The 18,910-nt window shown below is 40.4% G+C and overlaps 1 protein-coding gene across 15 annotated transcripts in view; it reads right to left on the reverse strand.

The window, feature by feature from the left end:
• Nucleotides 1-1,355: 1,355 nt before the first annotated feature.
• Nucleotides 1,356-18,910, reverse strand: part of LOC129181261 (neural cell adhesion molecule L1-like protein) — a 62,498-nt gene continuing 44,943 nt past the window's right edge. For 7 of the 15 annotated variants that reach the window (XM_054776339.1, XM_054776253.1, XM_054776303.1 and 4 more), the window contains 2 exons: nucleotides 18,793-18,865; nucleotides 1,357-5,593 (listed from right to left, as the gene is read on the reverse strand). In XM_054776339.1, coding sequence (XP_054632314.1) covers nucleotides 5,395-5,593; nucleotides 18,793-18,865 — 272 coding nt within the window. In that variant the 3' untranslated portion in view covers nucleotides 1,357-5,394. Of the gene's footprint in view, nucleotides 5,594-18,401; nucleotides 18,478-18,792; nucleotides 18,866-18,910 lie in introns of all 15 variants that reach the window. The other 8 variants (XM_054776236.1, XM_054776228.1, XM_054776273.1 and 5 more) reach the window with 2 other exon arrangements.

Raw genomic sequence — 18,910 nt, forward strand, 5'->3', positions numbered from 1 at the left:
ACCAAATTTTGACGCATTTGTGTGTACCTTTTTCTTTTTTTTTATTTGTGTTTAAATGGTGCATTATTAGGTTGAGGACATTCTGCCCTTGTCATCTAAACCCTGGTCCATTTTTTAGACTTCATTTACACCTACCCTGTGGAACAGATATGTACAGTTTCACCTCTACAGTAACCATCAAAGTCTCCCCTTTAGTTTTTTGTTTGTTTTTTTTTTTAACTTCAGGGCAGTTAATTATTGAGCCCTATTAACGATGCTTAGCAACAAGTGGGCATTTAAACATGTAAGCAAATTGTCACCTTTTGGTATTGCACTGTTGTGGCGGCGACCCCAGGATGCGAGAAGTGACACCTGATTGTGCAGGCGAAAAACACCGCATGGGTTGTGCCGGGACAGGAACTCCCCTCTGCCGTGAGGAAGACCCAGGCAGGATGAAATGTGCATCGTCAGTTGCACAACTGCTGGTACTAGTCCCCCCCCCGCCGAAGGCGTTCACCGCCCCCGCCGGAACTAGGGAAGAGTGGTGGGGGGCTTGGAAAAGGGTCACTTATTCCTCCTGTTCTGACCCCACGGCCAGAACAACTGGTGGCTTGAGAGCGGTGCCAGCTTGGAACGCCGTGGGGCGACCACTGGAAGGGAGTGAAACTCGAGTCAGACCGGTATAGAATCCAGGGTGTCTGAATCTTGAGGAACCGAGGTGTAGGCTCCAGGACGATGTGGGGCTTCTGACAGCGTGGAGTGGGTGCCAGTGGAGTGCAGACATGGTGCGGATTCCGGAAGCATATGGGGCTGACATAGCGTGAGTTCTGGGGGTGTCAGAGGCTTGTGACGTCGTGGGGCGGGCACGGGGCGAGTCAGAAGGTTGGTGTGCCAAGCTGCAGGTTTGAACTGATCTCCTCTTGGTGTTGCGTGGGAAGAAACGGAGGAGGAGGACAATAGCAGCTCGTCGTTCTGACGTTGAGTGGGGACCCTCGTGGCCTGAGCCATTGGCCATCGGCACTTAGAAACAGCGTGAGAAGGGAGTTGAACCTTGGCTTGGCGTGGCAAGGAAGAACGCTCCGGGGGCGTCGAGAGCCTGGGCAGAAGGGAACCCCAAGGCGTAAGGTGAGATGTGACCCAGAGCGTCTCCATAGCCGTCGGACTCCTTCCTGAAAGTTGCTCTTCCACCCATGCAGCAACTCCCAGGAAAAAGGACTTTGTGGTGGTCATCTTCACAAGGTCGACATATCGTTGGAGTATTCTGTTATGTTTTGGCATTGTGGTGTTGTGGCGGTGATCCCAGGGTGCGAGAGATGAGGCCTGATTGCAGGTAAAATGTGTATTTTTAATGACAACGGCTATGCAGCGGCAGGGATCCAACAATGAGCTTTAACAGCATAGAAATTTACAATGCTCCGACAAGGAACAATGCGTGCAGTTGAACTCAATAGAAGAGAAACTGAATTAGCAGCAGGTGAGAGTAAACAGAAAGACAAAGCAGGCAAAAACACGGGATGGAGCAAAAACGGAAGTAAATACAAAATAAGAGCATACAACCCGGAACTAAGGCATCAAAAAGGAACATAAACACATTGTCACATGGCCTAGAGCATGAAAAAAAAATCTATTTACTTTTTTAAAATTTATTTTATTTATTTTTAAATCATTATTTTTATTAGACAAGTATCTTATATATTATAGAGTGGTGTGAAAAAGTATTTGCCCCTTCCTGGTTTCTTATTTTTTTTTCATGTTTGTCACACTTAAATGTTTCAGATCATCACACAAATTTAAATATTAGTCAATGACAGCACAACTGAACACACAATTCAGTTTTTAAATGAAACCTTTTAATATTAAGGGAGAAAAAAATCCAAAACATGGCCCTGTGTGATAAAGTGATTTTCCCCTAAACCAGGGGTCGGCAACCTTTGCTATCAAAACAGCCATTTTACCCCCTCCCCCACTGAAGTAAAATAGTCTGGAGCCACAAAACATCAGATTAAAAAATGTTAAAACTTTCAAAAGTTTTAATCAGAATTTTACCAGCAGAATACAACAAATAGAAGTGCAGTGTGCATGTGTAACGGATGCCAAGTTGTAGGGTTATGATGGTATCATCTGTGATTTGAAAGCCTTATTTTTTTTAGCTCACTGGCTATGGCGACAAACAGCTGTGGTGAGCGACGCGTTCACATCCAGAGCGAATTATGAGTCTCCCACAGTTTTGATTTGACTGTCAGATATAGAGGGAATCGTGGTATATCAAGGTCGTTCAGTGGAGAAACTCTTGCTAGTACCGGATCTTGTTAGTATTGAAGGTAAACTTACATAAATGTTTGTGTAAATTAATGTAAACTTACCTGACATGTTTACTATGGTGCCAACAAGTTCCCATGCCGCTTCTTTTTTCTTTATATCTCAAATTTCTTTTTTAAACATGTCAAATAGCTAAAAAAGATAAACAAATGTTTTCCTCCATGTTTACCTAGGAGAGTGCACTGAATAGCATCTTGTCTTCTCATTGGTCGGTCAATGAAACTCCCGCTGACTGGTCCTCGTCCGGTCGGCCGCAATGAAAAGTTGAACACTTTTCAACTTTCTGGGATCGTGTCGCAAAGCCAGCGTGTCCATGATGACATGCACAAACATAAAAGTTAACACACAGCGGATGTCGCATGGCTGGACAGAGACTCAGTAATCTCCTTTTCGTGCAGGTTTCATTGAAAATTAATGGACTAGAGGTGGCATCGGCCCGCGTGTGTGGTGCCCATCAATCAGATGTGGTTGCTTGTTCGAGCCCATCGTGTGCAGAGCTGGACTGCAGGAATGACGACTGTTACATATGTAGACCTACTTTAAAATAAATGACAACTTTTCAGAAAGTGTTGTGTGCTTGTGTTGAAAATGTCTTTCAGAGTTTTGTGTTGTTTCTTTTTCAACAGGACAACGCTGCAGTTCACAATGCTCGCTTGACCAAGGACTTCTTCAGGGAGAATAACATCACTCTTTTGGACCATCCTGCATGTTCCCCTCATTTAAATCCCATAGAGAACATTTGGGGATGGATGGCAAGGGAAGTTTATAAAAATGGCCATCAGTTCCAGACAGTGGATGCCCTTCATGAAGCCATCTTCACCACTTGGAGCAATGTTCCCACTAGCCTCCTGGAAACACTCGCATCAAGCATGTCCAAACCAATTTTTGAAGTGATTAACAAGAACGGTGGAGCTACTCATTACTGAGTCCTACTGAGAACATTTTTTGTTCTGGTTTGGAGAGTTTTTTGTTATTTTTTGAGTGACGGTCTTAAACTTTTGATCAGCTGATAAACAGCCTACTTCAGTTTAATTGTTGTTTTCAATAAATTACTTTTTCAAAATGCTTTTTGTGTCACTCCCCATTCTTGCTTTTGCATATTGTAGCTCTACTTAAAACCTCATTAAGATCCAAATGTGCAAAATGCAAATTCTAGCAATTTTCAACTGGTCTTAAGATTTTGATCAGGAGTGTATTAAGCATAAACGTACTGGCATTAAAACATACATTTTAAAATGAAATGACAACATCAGTAATGTCAATATGGATTGCAAACAATACAATATAGACACAAAGTTGTGGAAGTGAAAATAATAAAGTTTTTGTTCCATGTACTGTAAGACATATGAGGACATTAATAAATACAACAGGACATCCTGCCATAGTTTAAATGTGTTGCTTCAGTTCACTGTGTAAAGAAAATACAGTACGTTTGTATAAACAGGAAAACAAAAGGTGACAAGAAAAAAACGTTGAAATCCTCAAACTATCAATAATTCAGTTCACTGTCTTGCAGCATGTACACATATGAATGGAGTATTTGTTTTTCTTTATAGTCTGGTGCTCCAAACATCCTTTTCATGTGGCTATGTAAGCCATATACTGTGGTGTGAAAAAGAGTTTTCCCCCGTCCTGATTTCTTTTTTTTTTTTTTTGCATGTTGGTCCCACTTAATTGTTTCAGATCATCACACAAATTAAAATATTAGTTATTAAATACAACACAACTGAAAACAAAATGCTCTGCAAAATGTTATTTTTATTTTATTTTTAAGTGGAAAAAAATCCAAACCTAAATTACCCTGTGTGAACAAGTGATTGTCCCCCCTGTTAAAACATAATTTAACTGAGATTATCAGTCTGAAAAAGGTTATAAAGCCATTTCTAAAGCTTTGGGTCTCCAGTGACTCACAGTGAGAGCCATTATCCACAAATGGTGAAAACATGGAGCAGTGGTGAACCTTCTCAGGAGTGCCCGGCCAAACAAAATGACCCCAAGAGCCCAGCGACGACTCATCCAAGAGGTCACAAAAGACCCCACAACAACATCCAAAGAACTGTAGGCTTCACTTGCCTCAGTTAAGGTCAGTGTTTATGACTCCACCATAAGAAAGACACTGGGCCAAAACGGCCTACATGGCAGAGTTCCAAGACCAAAACCACTGCTAATCAAAAAGAACATGAGGGCTTGTCTCAATTTTGCCAGAAAACATCTTGATGATCCCCAAGACCTTTGGGAAAATACTCTGTGGTCTGACGAGACAAAAGTTGAACTTTTTGGAAGGTGTGTGTCCCATTACATCTGGTGCAGAAGTAATGCCGCATTTCAGAAAAAGAACATCATACCACACAGGTGGTAGTGTGATGGTCGGTGGCTGTTTCGCTGCTTCAGGACCTGGAGGACTTGTTGTGATAAATGGAACGATGAATTCTGTTGTCTACCCAAAAGTCCTGAAGGAGAATGTCCGGCCATCTCTTCATGACCTCAAGCTGAAACGAACGTGGGACAATGATCCAAAACACACCAGCAAGTTCACCTCTGAATGGCCGAAGAAAAACAAAATGAAGACTTTGGGAGTGGCCTAGTCAAAGTCCTTACCTGAATCCTATGTAGATGCTGTGGCATGACCTTAAAAAGGGTGGTTCATGTTGGAAAACCCTCCAATGTGGCTGAATTACAACAATTCTGCAAAGATGAGTGGGCCAAATTTCCTCCACAGCGCTGTAAGAGACTCACGGCAAGTTATCGCAAACGCTTGATTGCAATTATTATTATTGCTAAGGGTAGCCCAACCAGTTATTAGGTTTAGAGGGCAATCACTTTTTCACACAGGACCATCCAGGTTTGAATGAGTTTTCTCCCTTAATAACAAAAAGTTTCATTTAAAAACGCATTTTGTGTTCAGTTGTGTTGTCATTGACTAATATTTAAATTAGTTTGATGATCTGAAACATTTAAGTGTGACAAAAAAAAGTGCAAAAAAAAAAGAAATCAGGAAGGGGGCAGACACTTTTTCACACCACTGTAGATATATATGGTGTAGTGCAAGGCAAATATAACAGTGTTTTGTGTATGAATTTGAAGTGAAGCTTGGCATTATGCAGTGACAGGGCCAAATCCATTGGGCTCGGTGACAGATCCCTCGTGTTTGTGTCCTGAATATTCCCCGATAAAGGAGCCGTCTTCGCTGAATTCTCCTCCGCCATCAGCGTAGTCGACCAGGCTGTCTCTGCTGACCGCATCATCGCCATTCAGGGAACACAAGCTGCCCCTCAGTGGCTTTTCATCACTGTCACTGCCATAAACAACAGGCCGGGGTCAGCAGTGCAATGCATAAAACAAAGACATTGTACACCAACACAACAAGCCAAGCCAGTCTTTACTCTACAGTCAAACACAACACACGCATACGCACTCCCCACACACACAGCAGAAACAGCAGAGTATTATAGACTATTAAGGTAAGTTCTTATGGTTTCAATGTGCCACTACGGAATGGAAACAGGGTGCGGATGCAGTGGCTGCATGGCTAGGGAGGGGCCACAAGGGAGAAGGCAAGGGCTTGGTATACAATCACTTCACTAATTGCTAATTGCCAAGGCTTCAGGACCAAAGGCAATTTCAAATCTCTTTAGAGCCATGATGGAAATTGCAGGAGTTCATTCCAAACACACAAAAAAAGAAAGTGGGTGGGTGGTGTGTATATGTGTGTGTGAGAGGGAGAGGAGAGTTTGGAGGTGAAGGCTGAGATTGAGAAAGGGAGAAGAAGAATAAGGGAGGCGGTGGGGAGTGAAGTGGGGCATATACAATCCCAGACAAACAGCCTGTCATTCCCGGTATTCCCACGGGGCGCACACCATGGCCGAGGAGATTAGATGCCAATTTAAGAACAGGCAACTGGCCAACTTCTCTGGTGTCTCACTACAAGACATGAGGTCACCTCAAAACAGAAGCTATCTCTCCCTCGCTGTCCTGTTTTTTAATTCCCTTAAATCAGTCGCCTCTCTCACTTGGGCTTTCGTATTCACAACACAAAGCAGCTGGTTGCACAGGTGAATGTTTTTTATCAGCTGTTGGAGGCACACCTTCCACTAAGGAGAACCAGAGGACTTCAGGAGAAGCACAGAAGCTTGAGAAAAATGAAGAAAATGCCCCCGTATACGATACTATTAAATTAATAGTCAACAGTTGTTGGGTGTGTGGTCTACAAAAGCAAATAATAACACCAGGTCAAAAAACAATAGCATTAACATTTGCGGCTGTAGGCAACCTCCAGGTGTATCTTTATGTACCACTGCACGCGCTTTAAAATGTTAGCTGTTGGTGTAAAACTCAACTCTTACAACATTGGTTGTGTTGCTGCTATGCTGTGCAATATACTGAATAAATAGCTGCCAGTGTGGTGAAAGAGCTTTTCCACTCTGTCATGCACAAATCATTATTCAAGTTAAATTTGTTCATATATATATATATATATATATACACATATATATATTTACAGTGTTTTATCGTTTATCGTGGGGGATAGGTTCCCAAAATAGCCTGCAATAAGTGAAGTCTGCGAAGTAGCTTAATTTTTTTACTCTTATTATATAAAACCCCTTACAATACACTGATGCTATACAATGATCAATCTACGAGGTTGGACACAAGAAATTATTAAGTGACTCACACGTATGTCACTCCTCTGCCTCGTCCTGGCGGCTGGTCCTGCCGTTTGTATTTTCCTCATCCAGCTACAACTCCTTGAACCGAAGATTCATTTATTCCGCAATGGCGGCCTAAAGCCGGTTAGCTTTTTCATCTTCTTCTATTTTGTATCGGCGGTTAGCAGGAAGCTCACACAGTTAGCTAGTTTGTTAGTGGCCATTGACCGCAACAGGAAACGGCACGAAGGAGATTGATTGACAAAAATCAGGACGCAGAACACAATGGGAGGTTTCTCCCACAGCCAATAAGGACTGTTGTGGCTGTATATTTAGCCGGTTATTGTCTACTGTGGGTTCCTCATATGCTCGTACAGGCGCATAAACACACAGGCGAGGTGGAGCTGCACACGTCTTCAACTCTCACATGAGTATACAACACCCTCTACTGGTAGCAGTTTACAAATAAAATAACAGAGCAGCGATAGATCGCTCCAATGCACTGCAAGGACGCCGAACACAATGTGCGTATAGGCTGTTAAAAAAAACATGCAAAATTGCACTTTAGAAAAGTCTGCGAAACAGTGAATCCGCGAAAGGTGAACCGCGAGGGAACAATGTAAAACATTCGTAGTTACAGCCTAGAAAACCTGTTTATGATTTTCTAAAAAAATTTGTAAACATTAGAACATCGTAGACATGAAATAACACCCCTGTAGTCACCTTTACACTCCTATTATTCTTTGTTTACACCACATTTGGCAGTCTACGGGATCACTGCAGCAACACAAGAGACATTATAATTAAAGCATTTACAATATACACAGTATATTTTAACCCTGCTATGCTATGGAACCATGTTTTTTTCTACAGTGAGCAGGGAGACATAGGATCCATAAAATTAGTTTATTACCAGTTTATTTATCAGACCATAAAGTCTTTTACAATGGGTTTTTAAACTGCTGTTCAAATTTGTCTTTAAATGATAAACAAGGTTAAGTAGCTGCTATAATACACGACAATCTGAACACCCCTGCTATAAGTGATTGGAGCACCTTTTGTCCAACACATTTGGAGCACAAAGACGCAGTTGACGATTTCAAACAAGGTCTCCTTCATGTGGACTTTTTAATAAGCAATCTTATCTATCCTCTCCTCTTCTATTCTATTTCATGAGGCTGCTTTACCATGCAGGCCACATGCAGACCACATTTCAACTCTTATCAAACCTCCTTTGGCTGATGACTGTAGCCCGGTGAAGATAAGTGGTTGTTATCGAAAAGCGGTGCCACGGACGCCTCTGCCCGCCCACAGTGACTTTGAATGCGGCGATTAAAAAAAAAAGAGAAAAGAAACGGAAATAAAGGCTTGGTGCTTTTGAGCCGCAGCTCCTTTGGGACGTTTGGTCCGAGCCTCAGCTGCTCGTGCGACCTGCGGCCGCCCACATGAAGCTAGAGAGTGATGTAGTGGAGGCACATCACTGGGCCCACAGTAATTACTTTTGTCTTGCCATTGACCCGTACTGACTTAGTTCCAGGGCAGCACAGAAACATCAGGTGCAAGGAGGAGGATTTGGGCACCCAGTAAACAGGTTGGACCCAAGTGTTTTTACTGTTCTTCGGTATTACAGTATTATATCTACAGTAACTTATTGTGTGGAGATATGGGGCAATAATTATAAAAGCAATCTCACTCACTGTACTGCAAAAAAGATCGGTGAGGATAATTCATAAGGTCGCGTATGGAGAACATACAAACCCTTTACTTTTAAAAACACAGATATTAAAATTTGCTGATTTAGTACATTTTCAAACTGCTAAAATAATGCATAAAGTTAACAATAACTTGTTACCCAAAAACGTCAAATCAAATCATAGTTTATTTGTATAGCACCTTACAACATCCCAATGGTGCCCAATGCAACTAAAACAAAATAAAAAATACGGGCACAGAATCACAACTAAAGCACATATAATCATCATGTGTCATACGCCAGTCTGAATAAATGAGTTTTTAAAAGACATTTAAAAACTGACAACTCTGTAGTAGATCGGAGTGTAGATGGAAGGGAGTTCCAAAGTGTCGGGGCAAACGCAGCAAAAGCTCGATCCCCCAATTTTTTGTATTTCATCCTTGGGACTTCTAATGTTGTGTGTTGAGAACAGCGCAGGGTCCTGGAGTGGTGACGGACAGTTAAAAGCTCAACCAAGTATGCTGGAGCAAGGCCATTAAAGGCCTTGAACACAAATAAAAGGACTTTAAAATTGATTCTAGACTGTACCAGGAGCCAATGGAGAGAACCGAGAACTGGATTGATTTGGGTGTATTTTGGAAGATTAGTAAGGAGGTGAGCAGCCGCGTTTTGTACCAACTGGAGCCTGCGGAGGAGGGACTGATTTACTCCAGTCTTGATGGGTGTAGGTTCGTTTTTTTAAGAGGTGGTCTAACTACAGCTTGCTTAAGGGCAGTGGGGACAATACCCAGCCTGAAGCAGCTGTTCATGAAAAGAACAAGGCTGGGACCAATGGTATCTATAAGCTCCTTCATTATCCTTGCAGGGATAACGTCTAGAGGGCAGTTGGTGGGGCTTAACTGTTGGACTGATTTTTTTAAGAAGAGAAGTGGAGACTGGCTCAAAGTTCTCAAAAGTGTGTTTTACAGGGGAGTCAGGCAGACTAGCAGTTGAGACCTTCGGGATGGATTGTCTGACTGTTGCGACCTTGTCCATAAAAAAATTATTGAAGTGTGCTACATTGAAATATCATTAAAAACAGCAGTGACAGGGTTAATAACAGAAATAATGGTGCTAAATAACACTCTGCGGCGACGGCTATTGCTAGAAATGATGTTTGATCAATATTTTGTTTTTGCTTCCTTCACGGTCATACAGTATTTCTCCATAAAAGGGGAGAAATGTGATCTTAGAGGAAAATTAAACTTAAAACACTTACAGGTATATACGAGAACAACGCTGAAAACCCACAGCATTTCCGTATGCGGAATGAAATTATGGAATGATTGGGTAAGGAACTCAAAAAATGTTCCGAGATGAGCAAATTAAAAAAACAATACAAGCAGTTGATGTTTGCTAAATACAAGGCAGAAGAGTCTTGATCATTACACTGATTGTTCTGTCATGCTTGTTTTTTTTATTTTTTTTAATCATTTATTATTACACTGATTATTATATCAAAAATATTACATGGAATGCAGGAAGTGAATATTATGTACTGTACAAGATGTGGAATGGACGTGGGGTAGGATTAAATAAGCTTTGCTTCTACCTACTCCTTTTGGACATGTGGAACTGTGAAAGGATGATTCATGAGATGCATTCCATTGTAACCTTCATGCATGTTCAAATAAAAAACTTGGGTCTTTTTTTAGCTGTTAAAAAGTTAGAGCAATTAGTGGTTCCAAAGCGGTTGGCTTAATATGTGTAGTATAAAAACAAGGCACTCCAGATGCATGCTGTCCTGTGTTCTAGCTCTTTGGACTTGCATGTAGTGTAGTTGCCATTGCCTGTCATGAGTTGCATATTTGAGCTTTCTCACTCTGGACCAGCTGATGGGGTCTCTTCCACCAGTCCAGTGTGGACATATTAAAATTCTTATTGTGTGACTATTACTACTGCTATTGTTATTTACATTACATAGTTTTTCCTTCCACAGCCCAGTCAACTTATCTTTTTTTCACTTTGCCTGTTATTTCCACTCTATTGTATGAATTGTTTGGATCGGACCAGAAACTTGGGTTGACTTTCAGAAAGTTTCTGTTCTGGTGGTTCACGACTTTGTGGTCAATGTTTGTCCACACTTTGTTTAATAAGAACTACCGTGATTTCAGGTGTGTAAGCTGTTGCTTTTTTCCCCACTCTTTGAACCCCGTTGATTATACAGTGATGCAGCTAATTTGTGGTCGTGTTCTGGTCTTGCGATATCTTGTGTGCTTTGGAATCATTTTGTACTTTGTGTGCTTGCCCTCATCATTAGTGATGTGCAATAGCGCTGATTTCACCGATTTGATACTGAGTAAAATTCAGGCTGTTATCAGCGATACCAATACAAATACATATAACATCTCAGGTAAATTTAAAAAGTAGTGTATTTAAAATTAGAGTGTAGCTCATAAAATAAAGAATATAAGACATCAGGGCCATTTATTTTAAATAACTGCAAGGTCTCAATCATTTAGTTACTTTCCACTTTATTCCTGCTAATGATATATATTACCTCAAATGACTGAAGTATTAAAGTATTGATATTTTGATTTGAAAATCGATTTTAGAGCCTAGAGATCTCGTATCGGAGGTATTGATATTTCAGTATTGACTTGCACCTGCATGGAGAGGTGCATGTGATGGGCAGCTTTCAGGTTGAAGGCGATCGATCTAGCGGCTTTTGCTCGGGTCTTCTGGTGGATCTTGCCAGTGTGGAGCGGTGTTGGGAGGTCCAAGGTCACGGGCGGGTTTCGGGGGCCTAGACTGCTGCGTTCTGGGGAAGACAGCATGGGTTCGGGGGCTGATTTGCCTCGGGGCAGGGGTGACACTGGAAGCGACAACGAAAGGATAGAGACGGAGAGAGAGAGAGCGGCGTGTGTCCTGAGGGAATTGTGGGGCTGCTGAAGAGGACGACTTTCAGGGTTTTAGTTCCCAAGAAGAGGAGAAGGACGGCAATGAATGATTTTTCCGGTAGGCTACAGTTTAACCAGCCTTATTACACGCACTGTTCAGTGCTGTTTGGAAAAAAACATTTTTGTGGGGGTCGGCTAAAATACCGGTGTGCTCCTTAGTCTGGAAATTACAGTATATGTGAAAATAGAAAGGGAATGCTGAAAGAGCAGGAAGAAGGCATAAACTAGAAAAAAAGAAAGCACAAACTGTGTGGGAGAAGGAATTTGCTGACTAGAAGACGTTGCTTTAGGCATTAGTTATTACTAACTTACATTAGTTATTATACGGACTGCCAGCATCATTTTCGAATAGGTTGCGGTACGTGCGGCACGTCTTTAATAAAAGTAAAAGTGATGTTAAATATTAATTTATCCATTTCATTTGTCTTTAACATTTATTTATTTATTATTTTATTAATTATTTCACAATGTTTTCTGAATGTAAAACTATAATTATTGTGTATAAAATGTATTTTTCTTAATATTTTTGAGTGTCATTGGAATCATTGGAATTAAATTATTTCCTTTGGGGAAAACTTTTTGGTTTTCGTACTTTTCAGCGTTCGTCCGACATTTTGGAACAAATTACCGTAACAACGAACACCGAGGTATCACTGACCATAAAGGTCAGACGAAATTGTCATACTTTGACCCATCGTTGTGCATGACATCACACAAAAGCTAACCGGCATCAAAGAATTATTTATTTACACTACTGTAAGCGGAGCCACATTTTTAAAGCAGTAAGACTCCTGTGCTACCATATGCATCATTAACAGCAGACGGTTTTTATTTACGTTTCACTATTAACAGTGGTTAACTTCTTTTTACACTTGACTGACAGTTCTTGAGCCTTTGGATGTTATTTAAAACATTGACTGTGTAGTTTTTAAATGTTTTATGATGACTGTGATGGTAAAACCAGCGTCCCAGAAAGGAATGTGTTTGACCTTAGAGGTCCCACTGACTAAATGTCAAAACACCCTAAAGCTGCTTCAACTAACAGCACTCTGACATCTGTGGGCATCTCCGGAAAGCTCAGATTCAAGAAACAGGAAACTAGCTTAGGGGAAGAAAAGAAATAGAACCGACCCTGATGGCTTGCAGCGGACCCCAAGCCACGACACCTGCTGTTCTTTCAGTGGACAGCGAGGCAAGGTAGTAGAGAGATGTCTCCTGGAGAAATCGTCTGAAGCATAATTACTGCTTGTCAGCTCCCAGGACACGTGGCATTCCAGTGGGTGGCTTATTGCCTTCAGAGACTCAAAGGGCATCATAAGAGAGGCCCGGATCTAACTTTAAAGCCAGGAAAACAACATCATAGTCAAGCTAAGGGCACTCTGGGGGGGATGGCAGTCAGAACAGCTTCATGAAACCAAGCATGAGAGGCATTCTAAACAGATAGGAGCAATCTAACTTCTCTACTCAAGTCTCAATACTCCCTCCAGCTGTACACTGGTGCTGAATAAATATTTATATTCAAACACTCAACATTATAAAAGGAGTTAGCTGTCACTATTTTGAACGAGCAGTGTTTTATCTAGAGACACTTTGTCGTGTCATATTCTTTAAAACTGACACCCAAATGCAACACTATTGCTGGGTTTCACGACGTCACATCTGGTTGCTGTTGGTCCCGCTTCAAAGAGATGGGGGCAAACAAGTGCATTGTACCTAGAGAAGATGTAAAATCTGAAAAAATGCTGCATATATGCATATATGCCCCATCTGCTCACTGGAAGTGATGCAAACTGCCTCTAGATCACATGGTGGAAACCCAGCGAATGCTTCTCACAATTTGATAAAGCACAGCAGCTTGAGAAGAATTAAGAAAAAAACATTGCAAATGTTTTAATGAACTATTCAATTAACTGCAAAGTCACCTATAGTTGCCCCGTACATGGTCTACAAAAGCAAAAACCTGTCAGCGTTCCTAATTAGCACCTGCTCAAAAACACTGGCATTAACAGCTGTAGGCAACCTAGAGTAGTTTTTATTAACTCAACAAGATGGCAGTAGCTGCATTTGAAGTGTCATGAGTGGTCAGCATTCAACAGCTTTATCTACCTCTGCATGTGCTGTAAAATGTTGGTTACGCTACTTAGCTAGTGGCCGTGTGTTACACTTGCTGTATTGTTGTTCTTAATACTAGCTAAGCAGTTTTACAACAATGAGCAACGTTACAACAATGGTTTCTTTTGCTGCTGTGTTTTGCAGTAGTTGTCTGTAGATGGCCATGTGGTCACAGAGAGCTCAGAGAGCTTTTCCTCTGCCTCATACACCCCAAATATTAAGTTAAAAAATTAAGTTGTTATTTAAAATGAGTTTTCAAATTTCCGAGGAATTAAAGAAAATTGCGTTTTAAGGTTTTTGTGTGTTCCGTCTGTGTATTGGAACACACAAATGACTTCACAGATATTTGTTGAAATTGGATTAGTAAATAAAATAGTGGTTGTAAATATAAACTTCTTGAGCAAATGTCAAAACCACAAATGCTCTAATTTATTCGATACACACAACAAAAAACTGGCAATATTGCACATAATATCTTCATACCTTTACAGTCACTGGCCAACTTAAACTAGAAACCTCACATATTGTTACAAATCAGTAGAGCACACACACACGCGCACACACCCAAACACCCATGGTAAATCTGGACTACAGAACTGTTAGAAACCCATACAGATGCAACAGAGATGGTCATGGTGGACCAGACCCAAAACTGATGTGATCCTGTTGCTCTGCTGGGACTGCAGTCAGACCTCAGCAATGCTTGGTATCATACAATGACTTCCACCAAGGATAAAAGCTCACAGAAGAAAACGATATCTAAAGCTCCCCAAAGTGTGTTTCATCTATCTCGGTGTGTGCAGAGCAGTGAGTGAGTCAGTGCTGTTGGCCAGCATCACTATCATGCCCACAAATTGCTTCAGGGCCACAGAAACCTTCTTATCACATCTTGAAGCTACAGCGCATGAACAGTTTGAAGACACCCAAGACAAGTCATTTCTTCCTGTTAAATTATTGTCTTGGAGAGAGTCACAGGAATGCAGTTGGCAATGGCTGCATAATTGTGAGTCATTATGTTCAGAAGGAGAAAAAAAGACAAATAAAAGGCTATTTTAGTTTTTTTGTATTGTGTGTGTGTGTGTGTGTGTGTGCGTGTGTGTGTGTGTGTGTGTGTGTGTGTGTGTGTGTGTGTGTGTGTGTGTCTGTGTCTGTGTCAAAAAACACCATTGTCACAAAACTGCAACTGCTCTCAACCTAAAAAAATACTTCAGTCAATTATTCTTCCTGACAGTGTAGCAGCACAAACAACAACAATTCAGAAACAATTCTTTGAGAAAACAGTCTGTTTTGGTTTATATGCTACATTCATGTGTTGTTATTGATGTTAGTTCCTGTATGACATCACTGAATGTATACATTTGCAATGAGTGACAGTATTTGCAATAAAATGTGTGAACTTTACTTTAAATTGTACAGTAAAATACTGTATTAACTCTCTACAGAACAGAAACACTTACAGTATATCAAACAGGACAAAAAATAATTATAAGAGTACCACAAATAAAAAACAACAAACACCCCATCTATAAGTGACATATATATATATATATATATATATATATATATATATATATACACAGTCAAACCTGTCTTAGCGGCCACCTGTATAGAACAGCCACCTGCCTATAGAAGCCACTGAAAAATACCCCGCAGCAAATTTACATGTTATAGACCCTGTGTATAGCAGTCACCTGTCCAACACGGCCAGCAGCCACCCATTTTGTCTCCCTTGGTCAATATCTGACCGCATATAGCGGCCAAATTACCGACTCAAGTAGAAGCTTCATGCATGAAAAAGTTTCGTTTTTCAATCATGTAGACTTTAATTACTAGTGTAGTAATGTGATGCATGTTCTGATTATTTCTTATTTTGTTTTTAGTCAACTTTTTTTTTTCACTTTTTAATGTTTGCTTCGGCATTTGTTTGTCAGCTGTTTGCAAATACTCAGTGGCTGCAGATAGAACTTTTCAATAGCTAGCAAATATGACTAATTGATATTGGTTAGATGTGTTTGTGAATAAGCCTTTGATAAACACATAATGTATTAGTTGAAAAACACCTCACATCACTTTCAGCCCAATGCAGCCATTTGTTTTTAATTTAAAATGCTCAATTATAGTATCAAATTCTAGGCTAATTAACAAAATGCACTAAATATATATATACAGTATATTCTTTTGTCAGGAAGAGAGGAAGAGTAAGGTGTGGAGGCGTCACGTTAGATGCAACATGTGCAGTGTGCAAGTTGCCCAGGGCTTCAGCACCAGCAAAGCAAAGAACACTACAAACACCTAAAAGTAAATCACAAAGAGACATGTTTTTATGTTGATGGTCTTATTAATTAAACTTCCTTATTTTCATTTGGTAGTCTTCTGCTTTTTTATGTTGAACCGTATTTTGGGTATTATAATAATTTATGTTCATGTACAGCAGGAGTCACGAGCTACTGGTCAATCCTTGGACTTTGTCGGTCGATCACGAGAATGTTTGGGGGGAAAAAAAAGTATTATTACATTAGTGCCCTTGCCTCCTGAGAGGGGCACGCATTTTGAACACTGAACACGTCCGTACGCCTCGCCACCCTCCAGGCAGCAAGCTGCAAGCTCCAGCCAAAAGCCCAGTCCCCAAAACCCGGCCGGAGATACTTGTACACCGGCTCCCCTCGCCGCAACACCCCGAGTGAGACACGTGCAGAAGGGTCGAGCGAGAGGGAGAGAGGGAGTGACAGAGCTCAGCTATGTGCTTGAGCACACAACAGTAGTTGTTGCACGTTAATATGACTGAAAATCTGCCTTTGCTACCTCAAAATTAAGGCACAAGTATAACTCCATAGACGGGAACCACCCCAAAAAATCTTTAAGCTGCAGCTCATTAGGGCTGACTATTGTAACGCATTGTCCAGTCTCTTTCTCCTCAACACCGCTCGTCCACGACACTGAGCCAACAAGCCGAGTTGTAAGTTTGCTCATAGAGCCCACGCCACAAGTCCGACCCACAAAGTAGGGGTGACCAAAGTGTGGCTCGGCAGCCATCCGCGGTCCGTGGCTCATTTGTCATTGCATCTGTCCAGAAACAAAATAACATGTAAAAAACTGCAAAAATTGTAAAAATAGAGCAAAATGCACAATAAGGAAAAGATGAAATGTTGAATAATAACACAAACCTTTGTATTTAAAGACAAAGCTTTAAATATCTAGCACTTTTTACTTTACTGTCTAAAAAATAAATGTAAAACTTTCTACAAAATAAATAAATATAAAATTTTAAAATATAAAAATGTAAATATATTGTATATATTTTTTGTAGGCACACGTATATATATATTTATATATATATATACATACATATATATTGTTTGGGGGTAGATCTTACGCAGGTTCACGGCCAAGACCAGGGATCTTGGGCTCAAAAAGGTTGGTATATCAATGCTCTTATTTCATGTATTGGCCAATTGGCCAACATATCGGTTATAAGCCGATATATCGGCTATCTGCTTTTTTTCAGCCACCAATATCTACATCGCCATCTGCCCCAAATATATATATGTATACAGTATATATATATATATATACAGTATATAGAGACAATGAATAATAAATAAATAAATTACAGGTAACCATTGCGGTCAGGAAAAAAAGGTTATCTTAAAAGTTATAATTAAATATAATGAAAAAAATATATATATATATATTGAAAAGGGTAAAAAAAAATATTTGCTGAGGTTAATTGCTTATACCCAAGTGAGAGTATGATTATATTGGTTGCTGACATTTTCTTTCCTGGCTTTGTTGCAACGCTGTTGCAATACAAATAAAAACTTTGATACCACATTGAACTGAATACTTCCACCCCTTTTTCCAAATGACCCAATGCATCTCTCCCATGTTCATCCTCCATCGCAGCCCCCCTTCTCTGTTCTCTAGCGACAGGGAGAGTGCAGTAGCAGATGGGTTGTGCAGTTGGATGTGTTATTCATGTCTGCATGACTCATTGATCTTTTTCTGGCTGTGAACTGTACAGGTTAGGACCCTGACCCTGGGCCACTTCTTAGAAAAATTAGTTCTCTAACTAGTACACCACAGTCTCTAACTAGACTATGTATTGGCATGGTGCTGTCCTTGGTGCTGAAGTAGTGGACAGCTTTATAATAGTACCTTTAAAAAAATAAAATAAAATCATGACCAGAACTGTTGTGTAAGTTTGCAACATTGCAAAATTTCAAAATTTAATAGGAGATTAATGGTGTCACAGTCATAGAAAAAGAGTGGAGGTGTATTAAATGGCCATACCATTCGGTGCACTTGCACTAGTCTAATAAGATCCAAAGCAAGAGTTGTTAGGTATTTCCAATATTTTAGCTAACTGGTTTAGCAACATGAGAGTGGACAAACTATACCAAACCACTACTGTAAATCATAGATTCATTGTTAAATCAATACAATGCACCTCTCGTATTGGCTCTCATTAGCTTGTGCAGATGAAGTGGCTCTGAATATACAGTATGCAGTAGAACACAGCATCATGGAGTCAGAACAACACACACATGCACATTCAAAAATACTATTATAACCTACTTGTGCCACGAGCAATGCACAAACTAAACACAATGTTATACTAAGACCAATTGAAAGGACCTGTACAACACTAAAAAAGGTGCAGGATGTGTCAATTGGGTCCTACTCCAACTACTCTGATCTACACTGTGACATTACCTAGCCCATTTCATGATGGAAAGTTGAAAAATGTCGTCTAGGCTCATCCTGGTAAAGCTCATGAACAGATGGTTTGCTTTTTGGACGAGGAAGAAAAAAAAATCAATGTGTTTTTCATTATCATTTGCGACCAGTAAGCTCCAAATTATTCATACTCTGGACAAATTTGGAGTGAATTATTATTTGATCAATGGGTATGGCAAAATACACTTTGTGGTGTCATTTCTAGCTAAAAGATACACATTGAACACATGAAAAAAAAAACACTTTACCTTCAAATTTGGCCAGGGTATGAAACATTTTGTGCTTAATTTCACATTGCAGCACATATGAAATACATAATGGTGTCATGCCTTTTAGAGCAAATTAGCACAGCAAGAGAAATTCTCACCTGTATTCACAGAAGGTGTCATCGTTTATTGCTTGGGACTCCTCATTATGGTGGACGTCTTCCTTCTCTTTCACTGCAAAAATGGGGCATTTCCGCAATTAGAATATTGTATTATTTG

This window comes from Dunckerocampus dactyliophorus, chromosome 1 (genome assembly GCF_027744805.1).
Source record: "Dunckerocampus dactyliophorus isolate RoL2022-P2 chromosome 1, RoL_Ddac_1.1, whole genome shotgun sequence".
Taxonomy (NCBI): Eukaryota; Metazoa; Chordata; class Actinopteri; order Syngnathiformes; family Syngnathidae; genus Dunckerocampus; species Dunckerocampus dactyliophorus.